At 41.4% G+C, this 22,720-nt stretch overlaps 1 protein-coding gene across 3 annotated transcripts in view; it reads left to right on the top strand.

The window, feature by feature from the left end:
* The window catches only part of dennd2b (DENN domain containing 2B), a 77,901-nt gene that overhangs the window by 37,022 nt on the left and 18,159 nt on the right, over positions 1–22,720 (top strand). For all 3 annotated transcript variants that reach the window (XM_036586904.1, XM_036586903.1, XM_036586905.1), the window contains 9 exons: positions 838–983; positions 11,747–11,892; positions 12,529–12,744; positions 14,980–15,076; positions 15,201–15,245; positions 17,153–17,337; positions 17,880–17,989; positions 18,552–18,621; positions 20,949–21,026. In XM_036586904.1, coding sequence (XP_036442797.1) covers positions 838–983; positions 11,747–11,892; positions 12,529–12,744; positions 14,980–15,076; positions 15,201–15,245; positions 17,153–17,337; positions 17,880–17,989; positions 18,552–18,621; positions 20,949–21,026 — 1,093 coding nt within the window. The remainder of the gene's footprint in view (positions 1–837; positions 984–11,746; positions 11,893–12,528; positions 12,745–14,979; positions 15,077–15,200; positions 15,246–17,152; positions 17,338–17,879; positions 17,990–18,551; positions 18,622–20,948; positions 21,027–22,720) is intronic.

The raw sequence follows: 22,720 nt of genomic DNA, 5'->3' as shown, positions 1-22,720 counted from the left end.
GAACAGACCAAACTTATATTTGATTTATTACTAAACTTCATAGTAAAGTGCTGCAAATGCACCATCACTAGAAGCTGTAACTGACCCAAAGAGTTTGCCTCATCTCCTCTCATTATGTTGATATAATGCTGCTCAGCGAGGAAGCTCTCATGGCTTTGTGGAGCACTAACATTTTGTTTATAGCTCTCGTTCCTCAAGGCCTTTTGAATTAGGTTTGGAGTCAGGATTGTTTAGGTCGGTCACTGAGTGTGGAGGCGAGCCAGGTTCTCATGATGTGTGAGCGGGGAAGGATCTGTGTGGCAGAGTCCCCGGCTGACGTTCCTGTGGCCGTTGCAGAGTCAACTGTTTAAAAGCCATAGGCATTTAGTGAGCCAGCATCACATTGTTTGGGGTTTGACTCTCTAAGTGAGCTTTTCATATACTGACGCTTTGATGTTGTATCCGGTATGAGTTCGCCGACATAGAAGAGTAAGAGTGTTCATTTTGTTTGGCTTATTGTGGATAAACAGGAAATTGCAGTCCAATTGGAGCCTATGTTACCATCAGCATAATAAGGCTATTATTCATTTGAACAGCATGCCCGGGCCCTTCTCTCTGCTTCTCGTTTTAATTGGCAGTCCAGGAGAGAGACACTGAGGGATGATACATATTTGGACTCCGTGCATCATGTGAAGGGGGCTTTCATCTGCTCAGGTGGTCTGGCCTGATTGGAATCAGTCAGGGGGAGGATGTTAGGCAGCCAGACCAACTGGCCAGCACTTCACTGGTTTAGCAAAACAGCTCTGTGTGTTTCAAAGCTGAGCTCTCTCTTTTCTTTCTCTCCCATTCATCCTCCAGAGAATCATGTGAATCCGAAGATGCTGCCAGCCTGCCCTCCTCCTACCCCTCCTCGCCCACGGAAAATGGCACGGCCTCCACAGAGAACCACAGTCGCCCCAGCTCCAAAAGCACGTTAGAGGAGAATGCCTATGAAGACATCATAGGTAAGAAGTGACAGACAGACTCGAATGGGCTCCGAATTTGGTTCAAAACTGGGTCACTGACTCATTCTGTCCTAAACCTGAAACCACAATGAAAATTAAGGAGCTTGATTATTTTTTTGTATCTGCTGGCGAATTCTCCAAATTAAATGACAAACCATATTGCATTATATTATATAAACAATGAATATTGAATTCAGATATATCTAACCACATTTTTGCCCTAAGATGGATGATTGCTATCGTTTGTGGTTTAGTATGGCAGTGCTTGGTGAATAGATCGTTTCAAACAGTGCGCAGTCAGTTTCACTGTTTTCAGTGACCAGTCAGACTTTAGCCATCAAGACCTTGCAGTAGTTCATGCAGGTGAGGTGTTGGTAGTGGATCACATCAGACTGGTTCCTAGTTCTGCAAGAAAAGACAAGCCAGCAGTGTTCCTTTCCCACCAATTTTGTGGTTTCAGAAAGCATTTTCTGTGTAATGATTGATGGTGTGCGTCGGTTGCCAGTGCTTCCAGACAATGGAGATATAGAAGCCAGAAATAACAGATGGGTTACGTAATACTGGCAAAGGAGAATTTGAAAGTCATGGTTTAGAATTGTGTGCATCCTCTTCTTTGGAAAAAGCCAAATCTGGCAAGCCAAAATAGTTACAGCACCTTTGGGATGTTGATAATAGTATGGATTTAGATAATAGTTTTTACAAACTGTTAATCTTTATTCATTGTAAGTTGCTTTTTTAAATGTCTAATAAGAGACAGTATTTGTTTTGATAATACTATGTAAACATTACTAATAACTATTTACTGTTTTTGTGTTGCTCTGTGAATATAATGACGCTCCATATTCGGGTGGCTTGGCATGGAGGGGTGTGTTCAGATCGTGCTCAGCCCTCCATTGTGTAGAAGGAAGCACTCTGGCTGTCATTGTTCTGTAAAACCACACAGCCGCTATTGCTAAACATGCCTTACTGTGGGAACGGCTTGTTAGTGTGAAAACAGTCATCCGTAGGCAAAAGGTTTCATCACCTGATGACTCTGTGCTTCTCACTGCTTTCACAAGTAGTCAGTAAAATCACTTCTCTCGGTCGAGGGTGACGAACTGCTGGCATGCCGCTCTGGCTGGTTTTTATGTGCTACATTCCTTCCCGCTAGGAAATGGCCTGTAGCCGCTCTAATGCTCGGACCCTGAGGAGCTTCTCATGGCGACAGTGTACTTCTGTCTCGTCCTGCAGCCAGACCATAAACTCTGCTGCTGATGGGGCTTGGGCACCAGACACTAACCTATAAAGGAATCTGAAAGAATGAGCTCCGGCTGGACAGGCAGATGACAGCTTCTGGACAATGAAGCCAGGAGAGTTTTGCGGTTGTTTTCTTCTGGGCTGTGTTTTATGCGATTGAATCAGAACATTGGCGGGAATTGCAGGCCCTGTGATGCTCGAAGAGGGGGCAATGTTGTTTCAGCATAGATGACCAGTGGTTCCAAGAAGCATGTGTTAGTAGCAGTTGGGGAGCAGTGTGACTATCTGCGGTGCCCTGACAAAGCCCCCATTGTTTCAGTGAACACCTCGGTTTTGCGAATGCTGATTAGTTCCAGAGAAATATATGGTCTTTGTGGGCTGTCAGCAGTCCCCAGCCGCTGATCTCAGGACTGATGGAGCTGAAGGAGCCATGTGTGGCTGGTTTCCTAAAGCTTTTCTCATGCAGCCAGCTGTGGTTAGCAGGTCAACGGCCTGTTTCTGAGGCAAAGACAGGAAGTGAAAGATAAGCCTTGATTTAGTTCTCACTTGATACAATAACCAGTGTCAGATTTTTGCAATTATGAGGCCCCTCAGTATAATTTTTGGTACCTGCTGTGTTTGGTACTTGGTACAGTTCGAATCAAAGATATTTATGTTCATGACATGACAGTGTCCCCCCGAATTTCTTTTTTGTTTTGTTTTTCAGGCCAGGTTGTCGAAAGGTAACAATGTTCCGTGATTTCATCAAATGTGCGTAGGGCTGAAGTAACGCTGAACAGTATTATTTTTAACAATAAAGATAATACAATACATGTGAATACACTTTATGTTCTCTGTACGTTTATTTTCAACAATGCTTTACACTCCATACTGGGCCAGAGAATAATTCACATGTAATTCTGTGTAAATATATAAAAACTGTGTTAATAGTTGCTTAATGCTGAAAACGGTTTGAACTGTTAAGCCCAAACAAAGGCTGTATAGATGTGTTTTCTCAAGAAACTTCACACTTGAGTTTCACATCTTTTGTTACCCTCTATTTAGAGGTACAACACCATACTTCAGTAAAGACACCCCAAGCTAATATATCAGTTTGCTGGAAAGCGCATGAACTCGACGGATCAAAAAGCTGCTTGTTTAAATCTGCTACCAGAGGAGTTGCGCCACCTGCAGGTCCCTGTAGGCAGCAGTAAAATCACTTTATTGATTTTAGCGTGTAGAACTGCAATTTCCTGTGCAGAACCATGTTTTCTATCACTATATAAATTAGGCACTAGACTTCCTTTATTTATGAGCTCCATCAGAGTTGAGTTCGGATCACTGAGCACTTATTATTGATTTGTTTAATCAGAGTAACGTGAGTCGTTTGTGGCTGATGTGTGACTTATTTTCCTGTTCATGTGCTTTCTTGTCCAAAATGGTAGTTTGTGAATAATAAAAAATTAGGGATGCATGGATCACATTTTTTTCAAATCGAGTAGATTACATGTTTTTAGTACACGCCGTTACTGAATCCGATACCATACTGAGTAACCTAACCAGAATTAAGCAGTTGTTAGTGTAAATAAGTGCGATCTACCTTAACAGGTAAATCATTAAACTCTAGCTTATATTAAATGACGTGTTAGCTAGCTATGCTACATTAGTTAGATTTTATTGAATAGTACTGCAGTGGAGAAGAGCGGGTTTTTTTAGAAAAGCTCTTCTGTACAGCTGTGAGTAAAGTACGTTTCACAGGTTTGAACCCCGATCTGTCTCTTTCAACAGCAGCACAGCGACAGCAGGAATCACATCCGAGGCTGACGCATCTGAGGAGCTCACATGGAGTTTTACGTCTGAAGTCTTTTGATTGGCTGGTTGAGCTGTAGCTGAATGTAAAGTAAAGTATTTGTAATGATCCATAATGAATTTACTTCCAATATCTTTTATTAATAAACTAATGGAAGGCTCTCATTCACTGCTCTTGTTTGGAGCACATGAGACGCTGCTGCCACTCATCTGCAATAAAATACGCTGTTCCAGTGACATCAGATCCAGTGGCAGTGGATGTCCATGCAGCACATTAGTTATTCTACCCGCTTTCTTTAGTGATTTTATAACTTCGGCATTTACATTAGGCACCTCGGTCAGAATTTAAGGTGGAACGGGACAATTCGAACAAGAAGCTGGAGAATAAGAAGCGACTTCAGCCTCGTAAGCAGTCGAACGTTGAGAGACATTTTACAAGAAACTATTCAACTTTTGCGGAAAAGTTTTCTGCCGGAGACGGGAGGAAAGTGGCTATAGCTAAAGCTTAAAGCAGAGCAAAGTAAGTCTGAGTTTTAGTTTATATTTTTTAGTCTATACTAGGACATCAGCACATACTGAGACATACTGTTGTTGGGGCTCCCAAGGTGCTTTGATTTTTGTTGAAAAGGCAAAATGGCTCTTCTTAACATTTGTGTTGTGACTCCTGACCTAACCTAGCTTTGAATGCAGACAGTATCAATCGGATTTCTCACTCCTCCAATTGTGTTTTTGTTATGCGCCGTCACAGACTGTCCGGGCGCTGCACTTCTAAGTTCCTCCTTTTGCGTTCCGTGAACATTACGTTATAAATCAATATTTAGAAAATCGATTTTTGACAATTGCGAATCGATTCAGAATCGTCCACGTCCGCACCGCGATGCATCTAAGAATCGATTTTTCCCCCACCCCTACTGCTAACGCTGGGCACTGAAGCTAAAACGAGGCGGTGATGTACATGATTGGACAGTACGGTTTCTCTTCAGCCTAGTTTACAAAAAATCACTGTATTAACATTTACAACTTGCTATTCTATTCAGTGAACCAGAGTAAAGATGGCGCAGACGTACTTTGGCAGGAATCGTCTGTTTTTCTAGCTTTCGTGTCGCTAGATGTGTTGGGAAGCGGTTGTGATTGTGTGTATGTAAAACCCGACAGTGTAGGTCTGGCGGTAGCTTTTCTCTGTGTGAGCAGAGCCTCCTTTACTGTGTTTGTTCATTAGCACAGCAGTGTACATTCGACTTACGTCATCAGTGGGTATTGAAATGTTGGTATCGGTGCATTTTTATGTGTACGAGTAAATGAGCACAGTATCAGCCCAACAGCTGATACCAGTATCGGTATCGATGTATCCCTAAAAAAATGATCTCTGAATATTTGGCTTTGTTTGATCACATCCTTTACACATCAAATAAACAACAGCGTTCAGAAATCATGCTATTAATGAAAAAGAGTAGATAACATGGCAGAAGTAGCCAGTTTTTTTTGCATCTGTCTTAAAGGGTTAAAGGCCACTGTTACTAAATACTACAGTGCTAAAGGTAGACGCTGCTAGTCCAGGACAATCCAGCACACCTTCTCACTGCTACATCATGCTGCTATATATATCAGGGCTGGATCCATGGGATGATGTGAATACAGTGCATCTGAAAATGTTTGGCCAAATCTTGATACTACATAATAATGAATGCTTGGAAGAAAACATTAGTCTACCAGTTACATCCTGGGAGCCATTTCATGGTGGGGGAAACACTACATAATGAAACCTGTGTATTACAAGCGTTGTATTAAAGGAACACCCAATCGTTTTCCAACCTCATCTCTGCCTGCCACATTTGTAGCGTATGATTTAGAACACGGTTAGAATTGACACCACTCACCACACAGCATTAGGCTTTGTTTTGTGTTTGAAGCACTAGACACTTATTGTCCATGATAATCGAATTAAAGCTACAGATGCAGCAGATGGAGCTGGAATACACCGCAAAAAAATGAAACCTTGACAAGCCAGAAAAAAAAGGATCTTACTTTTTTATTTAAAGATTAACAGATTAGACTAGATTTGTATGTGTGAGATTAATCAGATAGCTTTTAGAAACTTTGGGTAGGATTGTTGTATTTAAACCAATTAGCTGGTGATATACACCTCTTAAAATGTTTTAAAACTCCTCTATGAAAGCAGAAATTTCAGGATAAAAAAATACATTTCAAGAATTTAATTGGACAGAAGTCTAGCTTTGTAGTCTCGCAAAATATTCTGAACCATTGTACTCTGAAAATAAGGTTGTTCAAGGATTCCCATTTCAAGAAATTACCAAATAAGAAAATACTTATAAAAAAAGATGCATATTCTAGTTTTCGCTGATTTTAGGTTGACATCAATCTAAGAGTTTCTTAAATAAAGTAAGATAATTTACAGCACAAGATCTTTTTTATGTTTCAGGAAATCTTAAGAAGTAAAATTTTCTTTTTTTAATGTCTTTGACATGCAGATCATACACCGATCAGGCATAACATTCTGACCACCTCCTTGTTTTTACACTCATTGTCCATTTTATCAGCTCCACTTACTATATAGGTGCACTTTTTAGCAGTGCAGTAACACTGACGTGGTGGTGGTGTGTTAGTGTGTGTTGCGCTGGTCTGAGTGGATCAGACACAGCAGTGCTGCTGGAGTTTTTAAACACCTCAGTGTCACTGCTGGACTGAGAATAGTCCACCCACCAAAAATATCCAGCCAACAGCGTCCTGTGGGCAGCGTCCTGTGGGCAGCGTCCTGTGACCACTGATGAAGGACTAGAGGATGACCAACACAAACTGTGCAGCAGCAGATGAGCTATCGTCTCTGACTTTACATCTACAAGGTGGACTGACAAGGTAGGAGTGTCTAATAGAGTGGACAGTGAGTGGACACAGTGTTTAAAAACTCCAGCAGCACTGCTGCGTCTGATCCACTCAGACCAGCGCAACACACACTAACACACCACCACCATGTCAGTGTTACTGCAGAGCTGAGAATGATCCACCACCCAAATAGTACCTGCTCTGTGAGGGTCCATGGGGGTCCTGACCACTGAAGAACAGGGTAAAAGGGGGCTAACAAAGTATCAGAGAAACAGATGGACTACAGTCTGTAACTGTAGAACTACAAAGTGCACCTATATAGTAAGTGGAGCTGATAAAATGGACAATGAGCAGAGAAACAAGGAGGTGGTCAGAATGTTATGCCTGATCAGTGTGTATTAGAAAGGAAGTGGTACACACTGTTTCACATGTTGTCATTTTCTGCTTCCAGATGTGAACCAAGCTTTTTGACACTGATTTTTTGCTGTGTGTTCCTTTTGGAACTTGCATATAAACACGAAGTACAAGGACCTTTACGGTCACACTCATCAGTGCTATCAGGTTGTGCGTTTGTCGGTGAGGAGAAATCATGGATGGTTTTCCTCCTACAGCGTTACTGTTGGAGTAGACACTCGCTGTTCGCTCAGAAAGCAGCTGAAGACTCAGCCGTCTTATTTTCCACGCTGCCTCAGGCTGCCTCAGGCTACCTGTGCTGAGCACATTAGTCTAGTGATGATTGATCTGTCAAATAGGTCCTGCAGACAGGGTCAAATTACATTCAACACTGATGCAAATCTCCTGGAAGAAAGGCTGTGCATGTTTGCTTAATGCATGAGCTCAAAGGCTTCCATTCAAAGAAACTTCCATTTTCTCTCATGTGGCCGCCCTAATCAGGTTTCTGTTGATGTAAATATCAGTGTCTCTACAGAAATACTTCTTTTGTGTAACGTGTATTTTCAGGCCTTTCACATGATGGAATCTGCTGGTTGGGTTGATGGATGCACACTGTAGTTTAGTGGTGCCACAGAGTGTTTAAACAACTCAAACCCTTTGGTTCAGAGGAAACTTCTGACCACCACATGAATGCCTGCTTCTGCTGTAATGCTCACAAAATGGCTGTAGAAGTTTCAGTGTGTTGTTTTTATTGGTAACGTGATACGCACATTGTCTGCTTCCCTGTCTGAACTCTCTGTCCAGTTCACTTTGAAAGCCTGTCTTGTGTACACAAAGGAGCAATCACAGTGTGTACTTGTGTGTGCGAGTGATGGGTGTGTGTGTTTTAGTGAGTCGTGCCCAGCTCTCTCTTTGTGTTTGTTTCTGTAAGCAGAGAAACTGATTAGTACCCACCAGCACATCGGTGGTCAGGGAGGCATATCATTTCTGCCAGCATGTTGTCATTACGTAGCTTCGTTTGGGAGCGTTATGGAGCACTCTGGGGTGACTGCGGCCCTGTCATTGTCTCTCAGCTTTAAATTTACCGTGATTCTCAGCAGTCTGTCTTCTGAGTGAGATGGAAGAGCCTTGATGATTGTCATTTTTGTGTTCTAGATGTTAAGGATGGTGTATAGTTAGGCATCACTTTGGGTAAAGCTTTTTTGGGATTCGTGAAGCTTTTGGGCTTTGTGAGTCCCGCCTTTCACTAGCGAGCGTTTGTTTGTAGTGATCAGCAGCAGGCCAAAGGTTTTTGGAATGCAGAGCACATGTTGGAGTGGAAGTGGTGCTCACTGTTTCACATCGTGTTCTTTTCTGCTTCCAGACGTGGACCAAGACGCAGATTTTCTTTTCACTGTTACCCACAATAAAACCCTATTAAGGGCTTCCTATACATGCAGTGCTGCCAACTTGTTTTACAGATGTAAATCGGCCAAATGTAGAAGTTATGGATCATTTAGTATTTTTAACTTGGCTGTTTCCTCTTTATTGTGCTGTATGTTTGGGCATTTCAGTCATATGTAATAATAGAAAAGTTGTAAGGCATTATTTGAAAAATATTTGAGTAATCTGGGACTGGGCGTTTTGTTTGCATTGTAGTTGATTTGCATTTATTGTTTGGAAGACAGTCCACACAGGACTGAATGATGTTACAGCACGTTGGATGGCTTAGTCAGGTGGTGTGCAGCGTCCGTCCAATGAAGTTGAACATGTCACCACCATTTGGCATTGATAAGTGCCACTAGGCAGTAACGTCCAGCACTGGACAATGCCTGGGAAGTTGTCAGCTTGCTATTTTGCGTTCAGTAACAGCTGGCAAAAAGCCATAAAACCCAACGTGTGACTTCATATTTACACTGAGAAAGGCAGTCAATTTGAAGTCTTTAGGATAAACAGTAGGGCTGTGAATTGACAAGAACCTGGCAATATGATATGCTGACATTAATATATTGCTGTGCTGTAAGGAAAGAGATATATTGCTTTTTTTTTAATATAATTTTTGGAAAACTGTCATGGTGTAAAAAAAACCCCACCCCCATATGCATAAAATCTGAGCAAAAGAAAATGTTTACTTTTTATACAGTCAGAACAGTGGAATCTGCTTTTCATTTATCTCAGTCCCTGTAACATCCAACATCATAACCCTGCTTTTTGTGGAGTCTGAACAAAGGAATTAACGTTTGCTTAAATCAGTTAAAATAAAATAAAAGTCCTACTGTAGCGCAGATTTATAGGTAGAGCTCTACATGAAACCGTATGTAGGACATTTTGATAGCCTAAATCACGCAAAGCTGCACACCAGCTTCCTATTCATTCCTTCGACCTTCCAGCTTCTTGTTCTAAGTTTCCCATTCCACCTTAAATTGTGCAGCAGATATTATAACGCCTTAGGCCCCAGAAAGTACCTACTGCACCATTTAAGGTGGAACGGGAAAATTCGAACAAGGAGCTGAGGATTAGGAAGCCAATTCAGCCTCATCTAAATCTCCTTACCAAAAATTACCAGGATTAAATCACTTTATCAGGGGGTAAGAAGTTATATTGAGCTGGATAATACAACAGACTGTACCAGAGACTTGAAGAAAGACTGAATTAACATGAACACTGTAGTAGTAGAGACCAGCTCGCTCGATGGGTGGGACAAACTGTTAGAACACCAGTCTGACTGTTCAGCCATGGGTGGTAGCGTTGCCAGAACAGGTTCATGAAGACTTTAGCCTCTTCCTGTTTCCCCCGTTATATCAAAAACATGACTGCAAAACACCAGAGGGCGCCTGTGAGCGAGTCCTTAATGAATGGGGGTGAATGGAGCTAAACGGCTAAAACGAAAAGTTACTTGTCTTTAATTTTAGAAAGTAGAAGTTTGTATTTCACTAAAAAGCAAAGAAAACTCACCTGTTTGTTTCCATTGTTCTACTGCAAACGGGTTTTGGGCAGCAGAATGCTGACATTACTGCTACTGAGTGCTGATTGGTTGACGAGCGGAGCAGCTCATTGGCTGTTCGCGCTCACTGACGTTATGAACATACATAAGATGCCGTTTTAAACTCCTATAACTCGAGTTTAAAAGCTCTTAAAAATATAACAGCTGTGTTAAAATGATTTATGCTGCTCTGTGTTCAGGAAATATTCTTTTACATTAAAAATGTTTAAGCATTTATGAACTATGATATTGCTAAAATGCTTCATCTTAACCCATTCATTTTGGACTCACTCGGGAGCGCCCTCTAGCGTTTGAGAAATCCAGAAGATATTAGAGGGTGTTAATTCTCCTCTCTGCACGTTATCTGGTGTTCCTACTCAGCTAATGCTAATGTTAGCGGTGCAGCCTTTATGCTGCTTGTTTAAGTTGAAATGTGAGAGTCTAATGGCTGAAGACAGACTGCAACACTAGCGATTGGGGGTTTAAACACACCACAAAGTGAACCACTATCTGCCATGAATCTTTGCATGTGTTAACTATTTATTTACAAAATCATTACTGTGTTTTTGAGAACTGATACAGTATCACGAAACATAATATCGTGATACTCAAGTGTTACTATTTTCCTACACCCCTAATAACAGACGAATACCAAGCATCTGTTGCCTCGGCTATCATTACTAGCCTGATCACATTGTGCCTTGTTTCACCTTGTGAATAAAAATAGAAGGTAAAATGAAGTTGAGGTTCATGTTTATTAACACATTAATACAAAGCTTCATCTATAGTAAAGCTGCGATTGCTGTAAGGCGCTTCTCTTCTTGTGTCGTCTCTTCTTTAGGTGGCTGCAGTAGTCTTTCTGTGTTTCCGTCACTAAAATAGGTAAGACGCAGGCTCTGAACTGTCCTCTGGTGGAGTATAGAAATCAGACATCCTTTAATTAATTACATATTTAAAACGTCTCCTTAAATACGAGAACTTATGACACTAGAGAGAAGTTATTTACAGTTTGATTTTCATTACTAATCAAACTGCTACTCATCCCTGATGTGCTCATGGCTGTGATTGTGATTGTTGCTGTGGTTGGTTATGCTTTATGGTAAAGCACAGTGTGAGGGGATCTGTATGCTGATGCTTCAGGACTCTGAGGACACAGTGGTCCGTCTACATGCTCCTATGTTAGCGTATCATTGGCCCGTTGTGCTGGATGCGTCGTGGAGTCTGAGGACCTGCGTTCAACAGAAACTATTTCATGGAGACAATGCACTTGAGCTTCAAGCCTGCCAGAAGTAAACCTGGGTGACTCATCTGCTCAAAGCCCTCAATAGCTGTCTCACTGGATGCCCCTCGCTGCTCCATTCACTCCTTCTTGCCCCCTGCCCTCTCCCTCTGAATCTGTCTCCCTCCCACTCACTCTTTAAGAAGACCCCCTTACCTTCCTTCCTTTCAAGTCTACTTTTGAGTTGCCAATGTTTGCTTTTAGTCTGAGTCTCTCTCTCTCTCTCTCTCTCTCTCTCTCTCTCTCTCTCTCTCTCTCTCTCAGAGTCTATGAAAGAGAATCCGTACGAGGATGTGGATCTGAAGGGGAGAGGCGCGGGCCGCAAGTCCCGGCTGTTACCCGAGAGGTCTAACGACTCGCTCAACAGGATATGGACATCCCAGGACAGGAAGTCCACTACACCTCCCCAGGTAACTCTACAACTCCCTTTATAACAACGATCAGATCATCTGCTCCACGGAACGCAGTGTGGACCTGTGCCTGGCAAGACTGTTATAGTTGTCTAAAACTGTTACTAAAATGAAAACTAGCCGTGTAAAAAAGTAATAAAAATAAAAAACACTAAAACTAAAAAACTAATACTGGAAAGCTGGTGCTGCAATATTTATGGTATTTAAGACTTTGTGTTTCTGTTGTTTAATAAATGTAAGATTTTAGGTTTAAGAAATTTGACAATTTACATTGATTTACAAACTTACATCTGTTGAATTTTTAACATATTAGATCACTGTTTACCAGAATTTTTCACTCCCTGCCATCAATATGGGCTTAACTGGTGACAGATTTGTCGTATTGATCGTTATTGGTGACAGATTTGTCATATCGATCCTACCCTTTTTATACAGTTGATTAAATTCAAGTAAACATATAAGGTCACAGCCTAAACACACTGTTCATGTAATTAAACAATTCCCTGTATGACACACTGCACACCTTACTGGAGATTATCTAAGAGGTTATAACACCATCTTATAGTGCATCACATTTCAGTTTGGGTTCCATTTTTGGACACAGCCTAATGTTCTTCTTTTCTCCTCTGCCTCCAGCTCCCATCTAAGCCAAGCAGTCAGTCGTTGCGGCTCCCGGGCCCTGCTGACAGGAAGAGCCACCGCTTGTCCCGCTTGTCTAAGAGGCACAGTCACGATGACATGTTGCTGCTTCCCCAGCTGGACATGGCCTCGCCCTCCTGTGGGCTGCTGGATGACAGCCTGAGCAGTGCCAGTGACACGCTGGCCTCCCGCAGACAGAGACGGATCCCCAAGGTAGAGTGGAGCAAACCTCCTTGGATAACTGTATTAGAATGACCTATATATATATGTATATTATGCAGTGCCATTCAGGTATTCAACCTCCTTACAAGCCACCAGATTTCTCTGGATTACAAATGACTGTTGAGACTGTTCCACCATTCTTTAATAACTGGAAAATGCTCCTTGTGTAAGGTTTCAACACATTTAGACTTACTTGGTAGAACCACCATTTGCAGCAATAGCAATAAGTCTGTTAGAGTCAGTTTGTACCACCTTTGCACATTATTTCAGAGTGACTTTCACCCATTATTCATGGCAGATTGGCACCAGGTTGTTCAGCTTGGTTCAATGACACTGCCATTTCTCACACAGTGCCACAGATTCTCGATTGGATTGGAGAACATGTAGAACATGTAGAACATTCACCTTTTTGCTGTTCCACTCATGCTCTGTCGCCTTGGCCTTGTGCTTGGGATCACTGTTCTGATGAAAGGTGGAGTTTCTCTAAAGCTTTAGTTTTTTTAGCAGACTGGATCAGGTTATCTTGCAGTATCTCTCTGTATTTTGCACCATCCACATTTTAACAAGATACCCAGGTCCTGCTGAGGACAAGTATCCCCACCACATGATGCTGCCACCCACTGTTGGGATGTTTGTTAAAGAAGTAATTATTAGTGTTTTTTCTTCTGTAGTGGCCTCTTTCTAGTCACCTAGTCACCTAAACCAGAGCTCCTGATATCGTTCTCTGGTGCACCTTCACTCCGATTTCAGCCACTGAACTCTGTGGCTCATTCAGAGTGATTTTGGCCTTACTGTGGCTTCCCTCTTTATGCTCTGGTGCTGAGTTTTGAGAGACAGACTTCTCAGGGTTCAGATTCACAGTCTGAACAATGGTACTTTGGTAAAGGGGGTCTTTCATCTAGAAAAGTTGAACGTCTTAACGATTCACAGGTGAGGACCAGTTGTAAGCCAAGTGTGTCCTCGTTAGCGCATCTTTCATATATCTAAACTTGGAGCTGCCACAGCACAGGGGTTGAATACTTATGCAAGCAGCATTGTTCAGCTAGTCATTTTTTTTTATCACAGAATATTTTCTTACATTAAGGCAGTGTCATTTTAAATTAATTCATTCATTTTGAATTTTTAGCCTTTTATAATAAATGACACAACACAAAATATCAAAGTGTCATCATAACCCAGACAGACCTGGTGATTTTTAAAGGGGTTGAATTCTTTTGCACGGCACAGTATTTGCTTACTGCAGTATACAAAGTTAATCTACAGTTAACATATTGCAGCATATTCTGTTTTTATTGCAGTCAGACCTTCGGTCACAGCAATCTAATCATAGTTGCTCGTAACTGGGGAAATATGTAGCAGTACTGTGAGTCTCACTTTGTGGAAGCAGATGTTTCTGGGGAAAGTGCTCTCTTCTCTGGCACAGTCCATTTTAAAGTTCATAAATATTAGCTGTAAGGTAAAAAAAAGGAAAGAAAAACATGTAACTCATTGCTCAAGTTCACATAACTGCACCAAACAGGGCGCCATACCACTTTCGGTCTCTTGCCCTGAAGGACTGAGAGATTAAGTTTCACTGTTTTTCCTGAGCTACATATTGGACCAGTAGTTGTAGCTGAACCGACAGCTGTAATGAGCACAGTATGCATTTCATTAAATACTTATCAACAACAGTCCCATATAAAATGAAGTCAGACCGGTTTAAGATGCAATCAGTAAAATCTGAAAGAAATAATTTGGTTTAGATATGTTGAGATACAAACTGTTTTTCAGGAGTGTTTCAAGGTGCCTCCACTAGTGACGTAGCTGTTTGAGCAGCTTGTTATGCTTCAATCATCTTTAAATCACCTTTAAAGTTTAGTTTAGAGGATTCTTAAAGGATTTGCAGGATTGGGTAGACGTTTCAAGATTTCTTTGCCTCTTGAACGGTTCTAAAAGGTTATTCGTAGTCTGAACAATCACACTAACACAGCTATAATGACAACAGCTTATGAATGATGTTTGTGGGCCGTGCCAGAATTGCAGTGGTAAAATGACTCATAACCACAACCACAAGGTTGGATGTTTAAGTCCCTTCATGGTACACCAAAGAAACAGGATTAAGTGTCGGAGATTTACAGGTTCTGATATCCCGTACTGTCACAGGATTTACTGAGTGTTCCTATGACTCACTTTAGACTTCACCCGCATTCCTCCAGTGTTCACCAACATCATTTTTTCCCTCATCAGGTGGTGCAGAGAATAAACTCTATCTACTGCACGAAAAGAGGCAAGAAGAGACTAAAGAAACTCTCGCTCAACAATATAGAGACTGCTTCTCTAAGAGGTAGAGGTTTTCACTGATAATACATTAGCTTTCCAAATAGTGCCCCAGGGGTCAGTGCTCGGTCCAAGCATAGCTCTGCCAAATTGCCCTTTGACATCAAATAATTTTTTTTTTCTGTTTGCAGATGACAACAGTGAGAGTGAGAGTGACTCTGATGACAGGTTCAAAGGTGAGGGGTTCAGCACATGTTGCTGAATAATGGTCCCTGGTGGGCGGTTTGTTTTGTTTAAGTGTTATTTTATTTAATTTTATAGTCATCAAAGCCTTTGTTCCTCAGAGCATCCAACTGTACATGACCCTGAATGTGCATCATAAGTTAATGTCTCCAGAACGCTCTCCAGAGGGTTTGCTGTTATCAGATATCCCTTGTAAGACTTTAACTGGCTGCCAACATCCTACGTTAGCTGTTGATCCTAAAGACAACACAAATAATGTTGTAATTGCAATATATTAATACATTTTCACATCAGGACATCTTAGAAAGGATTGTCTGGCAGTATATATGCACCAGATGTGCGTACATGAGACCTGATGTGGCCACAGTACATCTGAAATTAGCGTAACGTTTACTAACACTGTAGCTAACCATGCAAACTGTGCACAGGACTGCCTAATAATGAGGAACTCTGTATCTAAGCAGGTTTTCTCCAAACCTGTTATATTTTGTACGTACATTTTTCCACTGATTGTCACTGGAAACTCTGAATTATAAGGTCAGTAAATACTTGCAGTATTAGCAATATGAATATTGGTACATGCAAGCTAACACAGATGTATACTGATATCAAAGGACCTCAGCCTCACCAGAATACACCACACAGGCCAGCGAGCTTTCAGGTATGGTATTCAGTTACTTTCAGAGTAGTAGCTTATAGTTTGAATATCTGGTGTTGTTATAGATGTTTAATAGACTTACTTTCATGTGATATCATTTGTATGTAATTTCGAGATTTTTCTTAGCTTTATTCATATTTTGACTATTAATATATTTATTTTCTCAAAAAATATATAATTTTTTACTTCTAAAAGACTAAATTCAAATTAAGATCCAGTGACAGTTTTAGGTGTTAGTCCGTAACGGGTTTTGGATATTTTTGTTCATCACAGGATGCAGTGACGGCGCTCTTTTTTTTCAATAGAGAGAAACACTTAGACCCAGAGTTCCTATCATGGGCAGAATGATGCACAGCTTCAGAGGTTCATGCCTGTGAGGTGCAGGGTTTAGAAGGAAATAATGAAAAAGCGCAGCCATCAACAATCATGGAACGAAAGAGAAGATAAGTTCCGTGATGAAGAGATGTCAGTATTAGTAAATGAAGTTCTTTCCCACCATAACATTCTGCCGGGGTGTAATTCCAGTCTGGCTCAGAAAAGAGAAGAGGAACAGTAACACAGGAGGTGAATGCCGCAGGAGTCACAACGTGAACGGAGCACGTGCCTGTGTATCCGTCTGGTTGCTAACGCTGGCTTTGCTAATGAAAGTCTCCCAGCAACTCTTAAGACACTAATGCCCATGTATACCTAGTTTAAGAGGTGGAGGAGATTTATGTTGTGACTTCTCATCAAATGGATTATGTAATCAGCCACATTTCTGATAATCTCCATATCTCCATTTTTTTGTGTAATCCATGTTTTGCACAATTCTTCCTGAAATGCTGATGTATGAGGCTGGAAGCACATTTGTGTTTTCGTGGTGTTGTTGCACAAAACCAGATCTCCTTTTTTACTTTTTTTAATTTTGCATGTGTTGAAATTTAATGGTGAATAGTCCAACAGAAATGTTCCAAAATTACTAGGAAAAAAAAGTGTTATATTCACTTCATTTGTCATTTTGGAAGAACAAGGTTTTGTTCGGATAGCGCCATCTGTTTCGTACATGATGCATTTTTGGGTAGAATCTGTCCTCATTATGCCTGAAACCTGGTGCAAAAGCCTTTGTACATCTTGCCCTTAATGTACATACATTTTGTGACATAACTATGAGTGATATTTAGTACTGTAAGCAGTCTGATCTGGGCTCTGCTACTTGGGCATGATGAAGTGCTCATCTTCAATATTGGTGCTCTGTGTCCTCAGCTCACACTCAGAGGCTGCTGAAGTTACAGTCCATGCTACGTCGGGCGCCCAGCTATCGCACGCTGGAGCTCCAGCTTATCGAGTGGCAGGAGCGCGAGCTGTTTGAGTACTTTGTAGTGGTGTCGTTGAAGAAGAAGCCCACTAAGAACTCCTACATCCCAGAGGTCACCTACCAGTTCCCCAAGGTAATGATTTGACGACGTTTTGATGTTCGGTGTTTTTATCTGAACACCAAATCATCATGGAGTGGCTTCTGTTCATGTAGTGGTTTTAATTTCTGTAGACACTTTAGAACTGTTTGGTTTCAGTCTGTTAAGTGTGCATCACTGCCATTGGTTCAGATTTAGAGATAGAATATTTTGGCTTTTCCTTCGCATTTGAGATTGTATAAAAGACCTGTTGCCAGGAGACCGTTGCCACAGCCAGCAAGTGTTTAGGTATGCCGAAATGGGGATTTAATTAGCTTAGATATGGTTCAGTGACGGTGTCCCCTTGAGAAACTGAAAATATGTTGGCTGTCTGCCAGCTTGAGGGTCGACCCTACTGACGTCATCATCTTGAATTGGAATAGTGGGGCACTGGGGACAAGGAAGGGGGAATGACCTTGTGTGGGAGATGACCGTTCCAGACATATTTCACATAGCAGTGGTGGGGGAACTGCAGAGAAATAGCAGAAAGAGTTGTTTTTTTTTGTCTGATAGTTGTCCTTTTTGTCTTATTCATGCAGCTAGAGAGGCCCACCAAGCAGATGAGAGAAGCCGAGCAGCGTCTCAAAGCCATCCCCCAGTTCTGCTTCCCAGACGCGAAGGACTGGAGCCCCGTGTCTGAGTACAGCAGGTATTGCCCCCTCAGTACCAGCCGTTCAGTCTCTCTGCCTCTGCCTACACATGACTAACCACTGAAAGTCTTTCTTCTTCTGCTTGACTGCATCTTTTCCAAAAGCACAGTCAAGGTTTGAGGTGAGAGCTGTTATGCCCCTTATGACTTTACCATGTGTTTAGCCAGAAATTATTCTGTTGGACTTGCTCTGCTTAATTACTGTTCCATAACAGCTATATCAGGCTAAAAGATGCATGTGGCTTTCCCACCCCGTTCATAATCATTCATAATTAAACTGTAATTGCTCTTTTTAGGCAGTGTGTGCTTATAAAAATTTATTTGCGTTTAGCCTCAGAATGAAAAAACCAATTCACCCCAAACTATTTTCTCTTAGTAATTCCAGTGCAGGTAATTGGTTCTCCTGCATGGAACCCCAGCTGCCTCACCTCCTCCCCATGATGCTTGTGAATCTTAACTAAGCCACCAGCGTCAACACGGTTTCTACCCTGCTGGGTTTGAATACTTTTCCCCTGCAAAAATGAAATAGTAATGCGGGTATGATTTGTTTGTTTTGGTACAGTGAGACGTTCTCCTTCATGCTGACTGGAGAAGATGGCAGCCGGCGCTTTGGGTACTGCAGGCGGCTCCTGGTAAGTCCCTGCTCACCTCGTTATTTCCTCTTTCTTTGCTCCATTTGTTTGGTAGTGTTTGTTGGGTTTGGGTTTCTGACACTACACATACATCATATGTTGCGTCACTGTAATTACAGGGTGAGCCCATGAATGAAGTTTAAATGATGACTGGTCAGCCACTTCAGTGCGAGTCAGGCTGTATCTTTTTCTTTCCTTCTCTTTTTGCTCAAAGAGGAGCAGCTGCTCATAAACATTTCCCCCCTCGGTTTAACGGGACTTTCTCAGGAGAAGAACGAAAAGAAATGTTTGTCAGTGTAGAGAAAGATGCAGTAAGTTGTTTTCTTTTGTAGTTTTATGGCGATCCCCGGTTTTTGCTTTGTTTGGAAATAGCTTAGCATGCTTGACTATGAGCTGTGGAGTTAAGGATCTCATCAGTACAGGCGAACTCTTTGAACTCTCGCCAGCGCGTGTGATCTGCCTTTGTTACGTGACAGGTTTCAGTTTGTGACTGTGTATTAAAGCATGGAAAATCAGTTATCCACTTGATGAGCTACCACGGAAGCTTCTGAGCACCTAGCAGAAAAGCCATATGTTTCAAACCTCTGAGGGTCAGTGCTAGGAGCAGTGCATGGCTTATACGGTAATGTGTAATAGTCAGCGCCCACTCTTCGTTCTTATAATTTCTAGACAAAACAGCCCTCAAGTACACGTGATTTACTTTTCATAATCTGGAAAAAAACAGAAAACATGCAATTATGCAAAATTTCGTTTTTTCAGTATTTAATGTCTCCACTCGTTGCCTTTATTATGCTCCCAATTTTCAAAGAAATCTGCAGGGATATTTTTCCACACCTCCATAGTTCAGTCTTGGATGTTGGTTGAATTTTCTGCTTCTCATGATCCAGAAAAATCCTAAACACTTTAAATGATGTTGAGGTCTGGGCTCTGGGGTGGCCAGTCCATTGTTCTGAGTGCACCAACAGCTTCTTTGTTTGATTTGCAAGTTTTCTCTTATTTTTTTCTAGTTGCTTTTCTCAGTAACAGCTACATATCCTTTCATATCCATAGCGTTGAGTCTTCTCACAGTGGAAAGATGGACAATTTCTTTCAGATTTTTTAAGATCTGAAAAGAGCGGAGCTTGATTTTCTTCCTCTTTTAAACAAGAAAACTTCAAGCACTGTTTATCTGATGGAAATAGTTTTGGTGTTCGATCAGGTCTTGCACAGATGTGAAGAGTCCCATCTCTTTGGAGCTTTTAGTCATTTTTTGAGCTGCGGTTTTGGAAAATCCTGTTTTTCCACTTTTTTCTTTTGACTTTCCGCTTCCTTATGCAAGAGGATTATCATGTGTCTAATCTACGGAAAAATGAATAACTTGTACTTAATGGTTATTTTGACTGGAATTTAAATAAACGAAGGGTGGTCTCGGACATTTGCGCTGTACTGTAAATGTATGAATATGATCTCATAGGAAGGGGAATCTCTCTTGCTCTGAGACATTTGATAAAAATGGACCTAAAGTGCTGGAGTTTCTTTTCCTGGAGTAGATGTGGATGTCCCGTTTGAGAGCAGGCCTGTGGTGAACTTTTTGCATGGAGTAAGTCCAGGGGCTGGCATCAGGGCAGCATTCCTGAGGATTTCAGCCCAGCTCCACATGCTTGACTTAATCATCCATTTGTAAAAAGGCAGCAGAGGAGAATTGCATACCTAATATGGAGAAGTGGAATCGAGAATTCTTTTGTGTGTGTGTGTGTGTGTGTGTGTGTGTGTGTGTGTGTGTGCTGGAAGACAGTTCTAATAACCTGACTGGTTCCTCAGAAAAAGGCTAGGCTTTGATTATTTAGTGGACTGTGTATGACTAATCATTAACGTTGTGCAGCTGCACCTGTTAGTTGTTTAGAATGGAGGACTCATACTGAGGACTGTCTGTTCTTTGAGACCGTGGATTATCACCATGTGAAAGTAAAGTTTAACCATGAAGACAGATCATAAAATCCAGCCCGGGGTCAGTGTAGTCCGAATAGAGCCGTTACATTAATGCTTCAGTCCTCACGTTTTAAAAAGAACCTCATAACAAGTCAATTTAACAGCAGGCAAACTGTGGCGCACCTAAACCCACTGATGTGGTTTTTACCTTTTGAAGCACCGTTTTAAGTGGTTTACCAGGAGGATGGCTCTCTCTCCCCCTCTATCTCTCTCTCCCTCTATCTCTCTCTCCCTCTCACTCTTTCTCTGTCTCTCTCTCTGCCTGTCTGTATATTGACTATGGAAATTATGGTGAATGCTTCGGTCTGTTGTTACATGCTCTTTGCCATTTCATGTGTTTGATCTTTCCTCTTATGCAGCCGAGCGGGAAAGGACCTCGCCTTCCAGAAGTGTATTGTGTCATCAGCAGGCTGGGATGTTTCGACCTGTTCTCCAAGGTGAGGTCATAGACATGCCTCCTCCATACTGACCCCACCTCCCCCAGGGCAGCCGCAATGAAACTGCTCCACCATCTGAGCCCAAATGAAAAAAAAATATATATATATATATATATGACAATACATATATGTTATATACACCAAACGGCCACTTCATTCAGTGCACCTCTTTGTATCTTCACTCTTTGTCCATTTTGTTAGCTCCACTTACCAGATAGGATCGCTTACAGACTGTAGTCCATCTGTTTCTCTGATACTTTGTTAGCCCCCTTTTACCCTGTTCTTCAGTGGTCAGGAACCCCATGGACCCTCACAGAGCAGGTACTATTTGATGTGGTGGTGGTGTGTTAGTGTGTGTTGCGCTGGTACAAGTGGATCAAACACAAACACTGGAGTTTTTAAACACTGTGTCCACTCACTGTCCACTCTATTAGACACTCCTGTTGGTCCACCTTGTGGATGTAAAGTCAGAGACAATAGCACAGCTGCCACCAGTGACACTGCATTGCTGAGAATCATCCACCATCCAAATAATACATGCTCCATGGTGGTCCGGTGGGGTCCATGACCACTGAAGAACAGGGTAAAAGGGGGCTAACAAAGCATGCAGAGAAACAGATGGACTACAGTCTGTAACTGTAGAACTACAAAATGCTCCTCTGCGGTAAATGGACTTTATAAAATGAACAAGCAGTTACAGATACAAGGAGGTGTTCTTAATGAAGTGGTTGGTCATTGTATGTCTTTACTGTCCAAACAAAAAAACTCCAAGATGGTGTATCTTATATAAAACACTTATAATGTAAGTTAATGTAGTGAGATTTTTTTTCCAAGTTATTTTTGGACTGTTTCCATTGGTCCATTCACGCTGAAACGTTGACACAGCGCAAAGACAGATGTTGTGCTTGAATGATGAGGAAAGATAACAATCGAAAGAAAAAGGAGATTCATGTGTTTTTTGTTTTGTTTTTGTTTTGACAGTGACATTATGCATACATGGGATATGGCATACATACACTAACATATATTACAGATACACTGAGTATATAAATATATATGTAACTTATTTTACTAGTGCACATGCACTTTGAATCTTCTAAAATGATTTTTTACCTCTGCTAAATATAAATTATATTTGTATTGTTTATGTCCCATTAAAGGTTTGTAGAAACACGTACTCCGGCCTGTATTTAGACAATGTCATTTGCCATGAGACAGAATGTAGTACTACATTTATTAGTACAATTATGGGTTAGTGTGGGTTATGTATAGTCATTTATGTAGATGTGTACAGTGCTACTCAAAAGTCAGAGACCTTTTAGAAGATGGTTAGAAGATTTTCTCCTTCTTATGATCCAGTAATCTCAAACACATTCAATGTTGTTGAGATCTGGGTTCTGGGATGGTCAGTCCATTGTTCTTTGAGCACCAGCAGCTTTTTTGTTTGATTTTCAGATTTTTGTTTCTTTCTTTTTTTAATCCGTTTCCTTTTCTCAGTAACAGCTTCTTAAAAGCTACACATCCTTTCAGACCCATAGTGTGGAGTTGTCTTCTCACAGTGGAAGGATGGACAAGGATGGATTTTTTTCTCATGTCTATCAAAGATGAAAGCTTGCAGTACTGTTTATCTGATGGTGACGGTTTTGGTGTTCTATCAGGCCTTGCATAGTCATCAGGAGTCTCAGTTTCCAGTT

The sequence above is a fragment of the Colossoma macropomum genome, unplaced genomic scaffold (genome assembly GCF_904425465.1).
Source record: "Colossoma macropomum unplaced genomic scaffold, Colossoma_macropomum, whole genome shotgun sequence".
Lineage (NCBI taxonomy): Eukaryota > Metazoa > Chordata > Actinopteri > Characiformes > Serrasalmidae > Colossoma > Colossoma macropomum.
The sequence above is the reverse complement of the archived record's forward strand: the minus strand, read 5'-3'. Positions and strand labels throughout refer to the sequence as shown.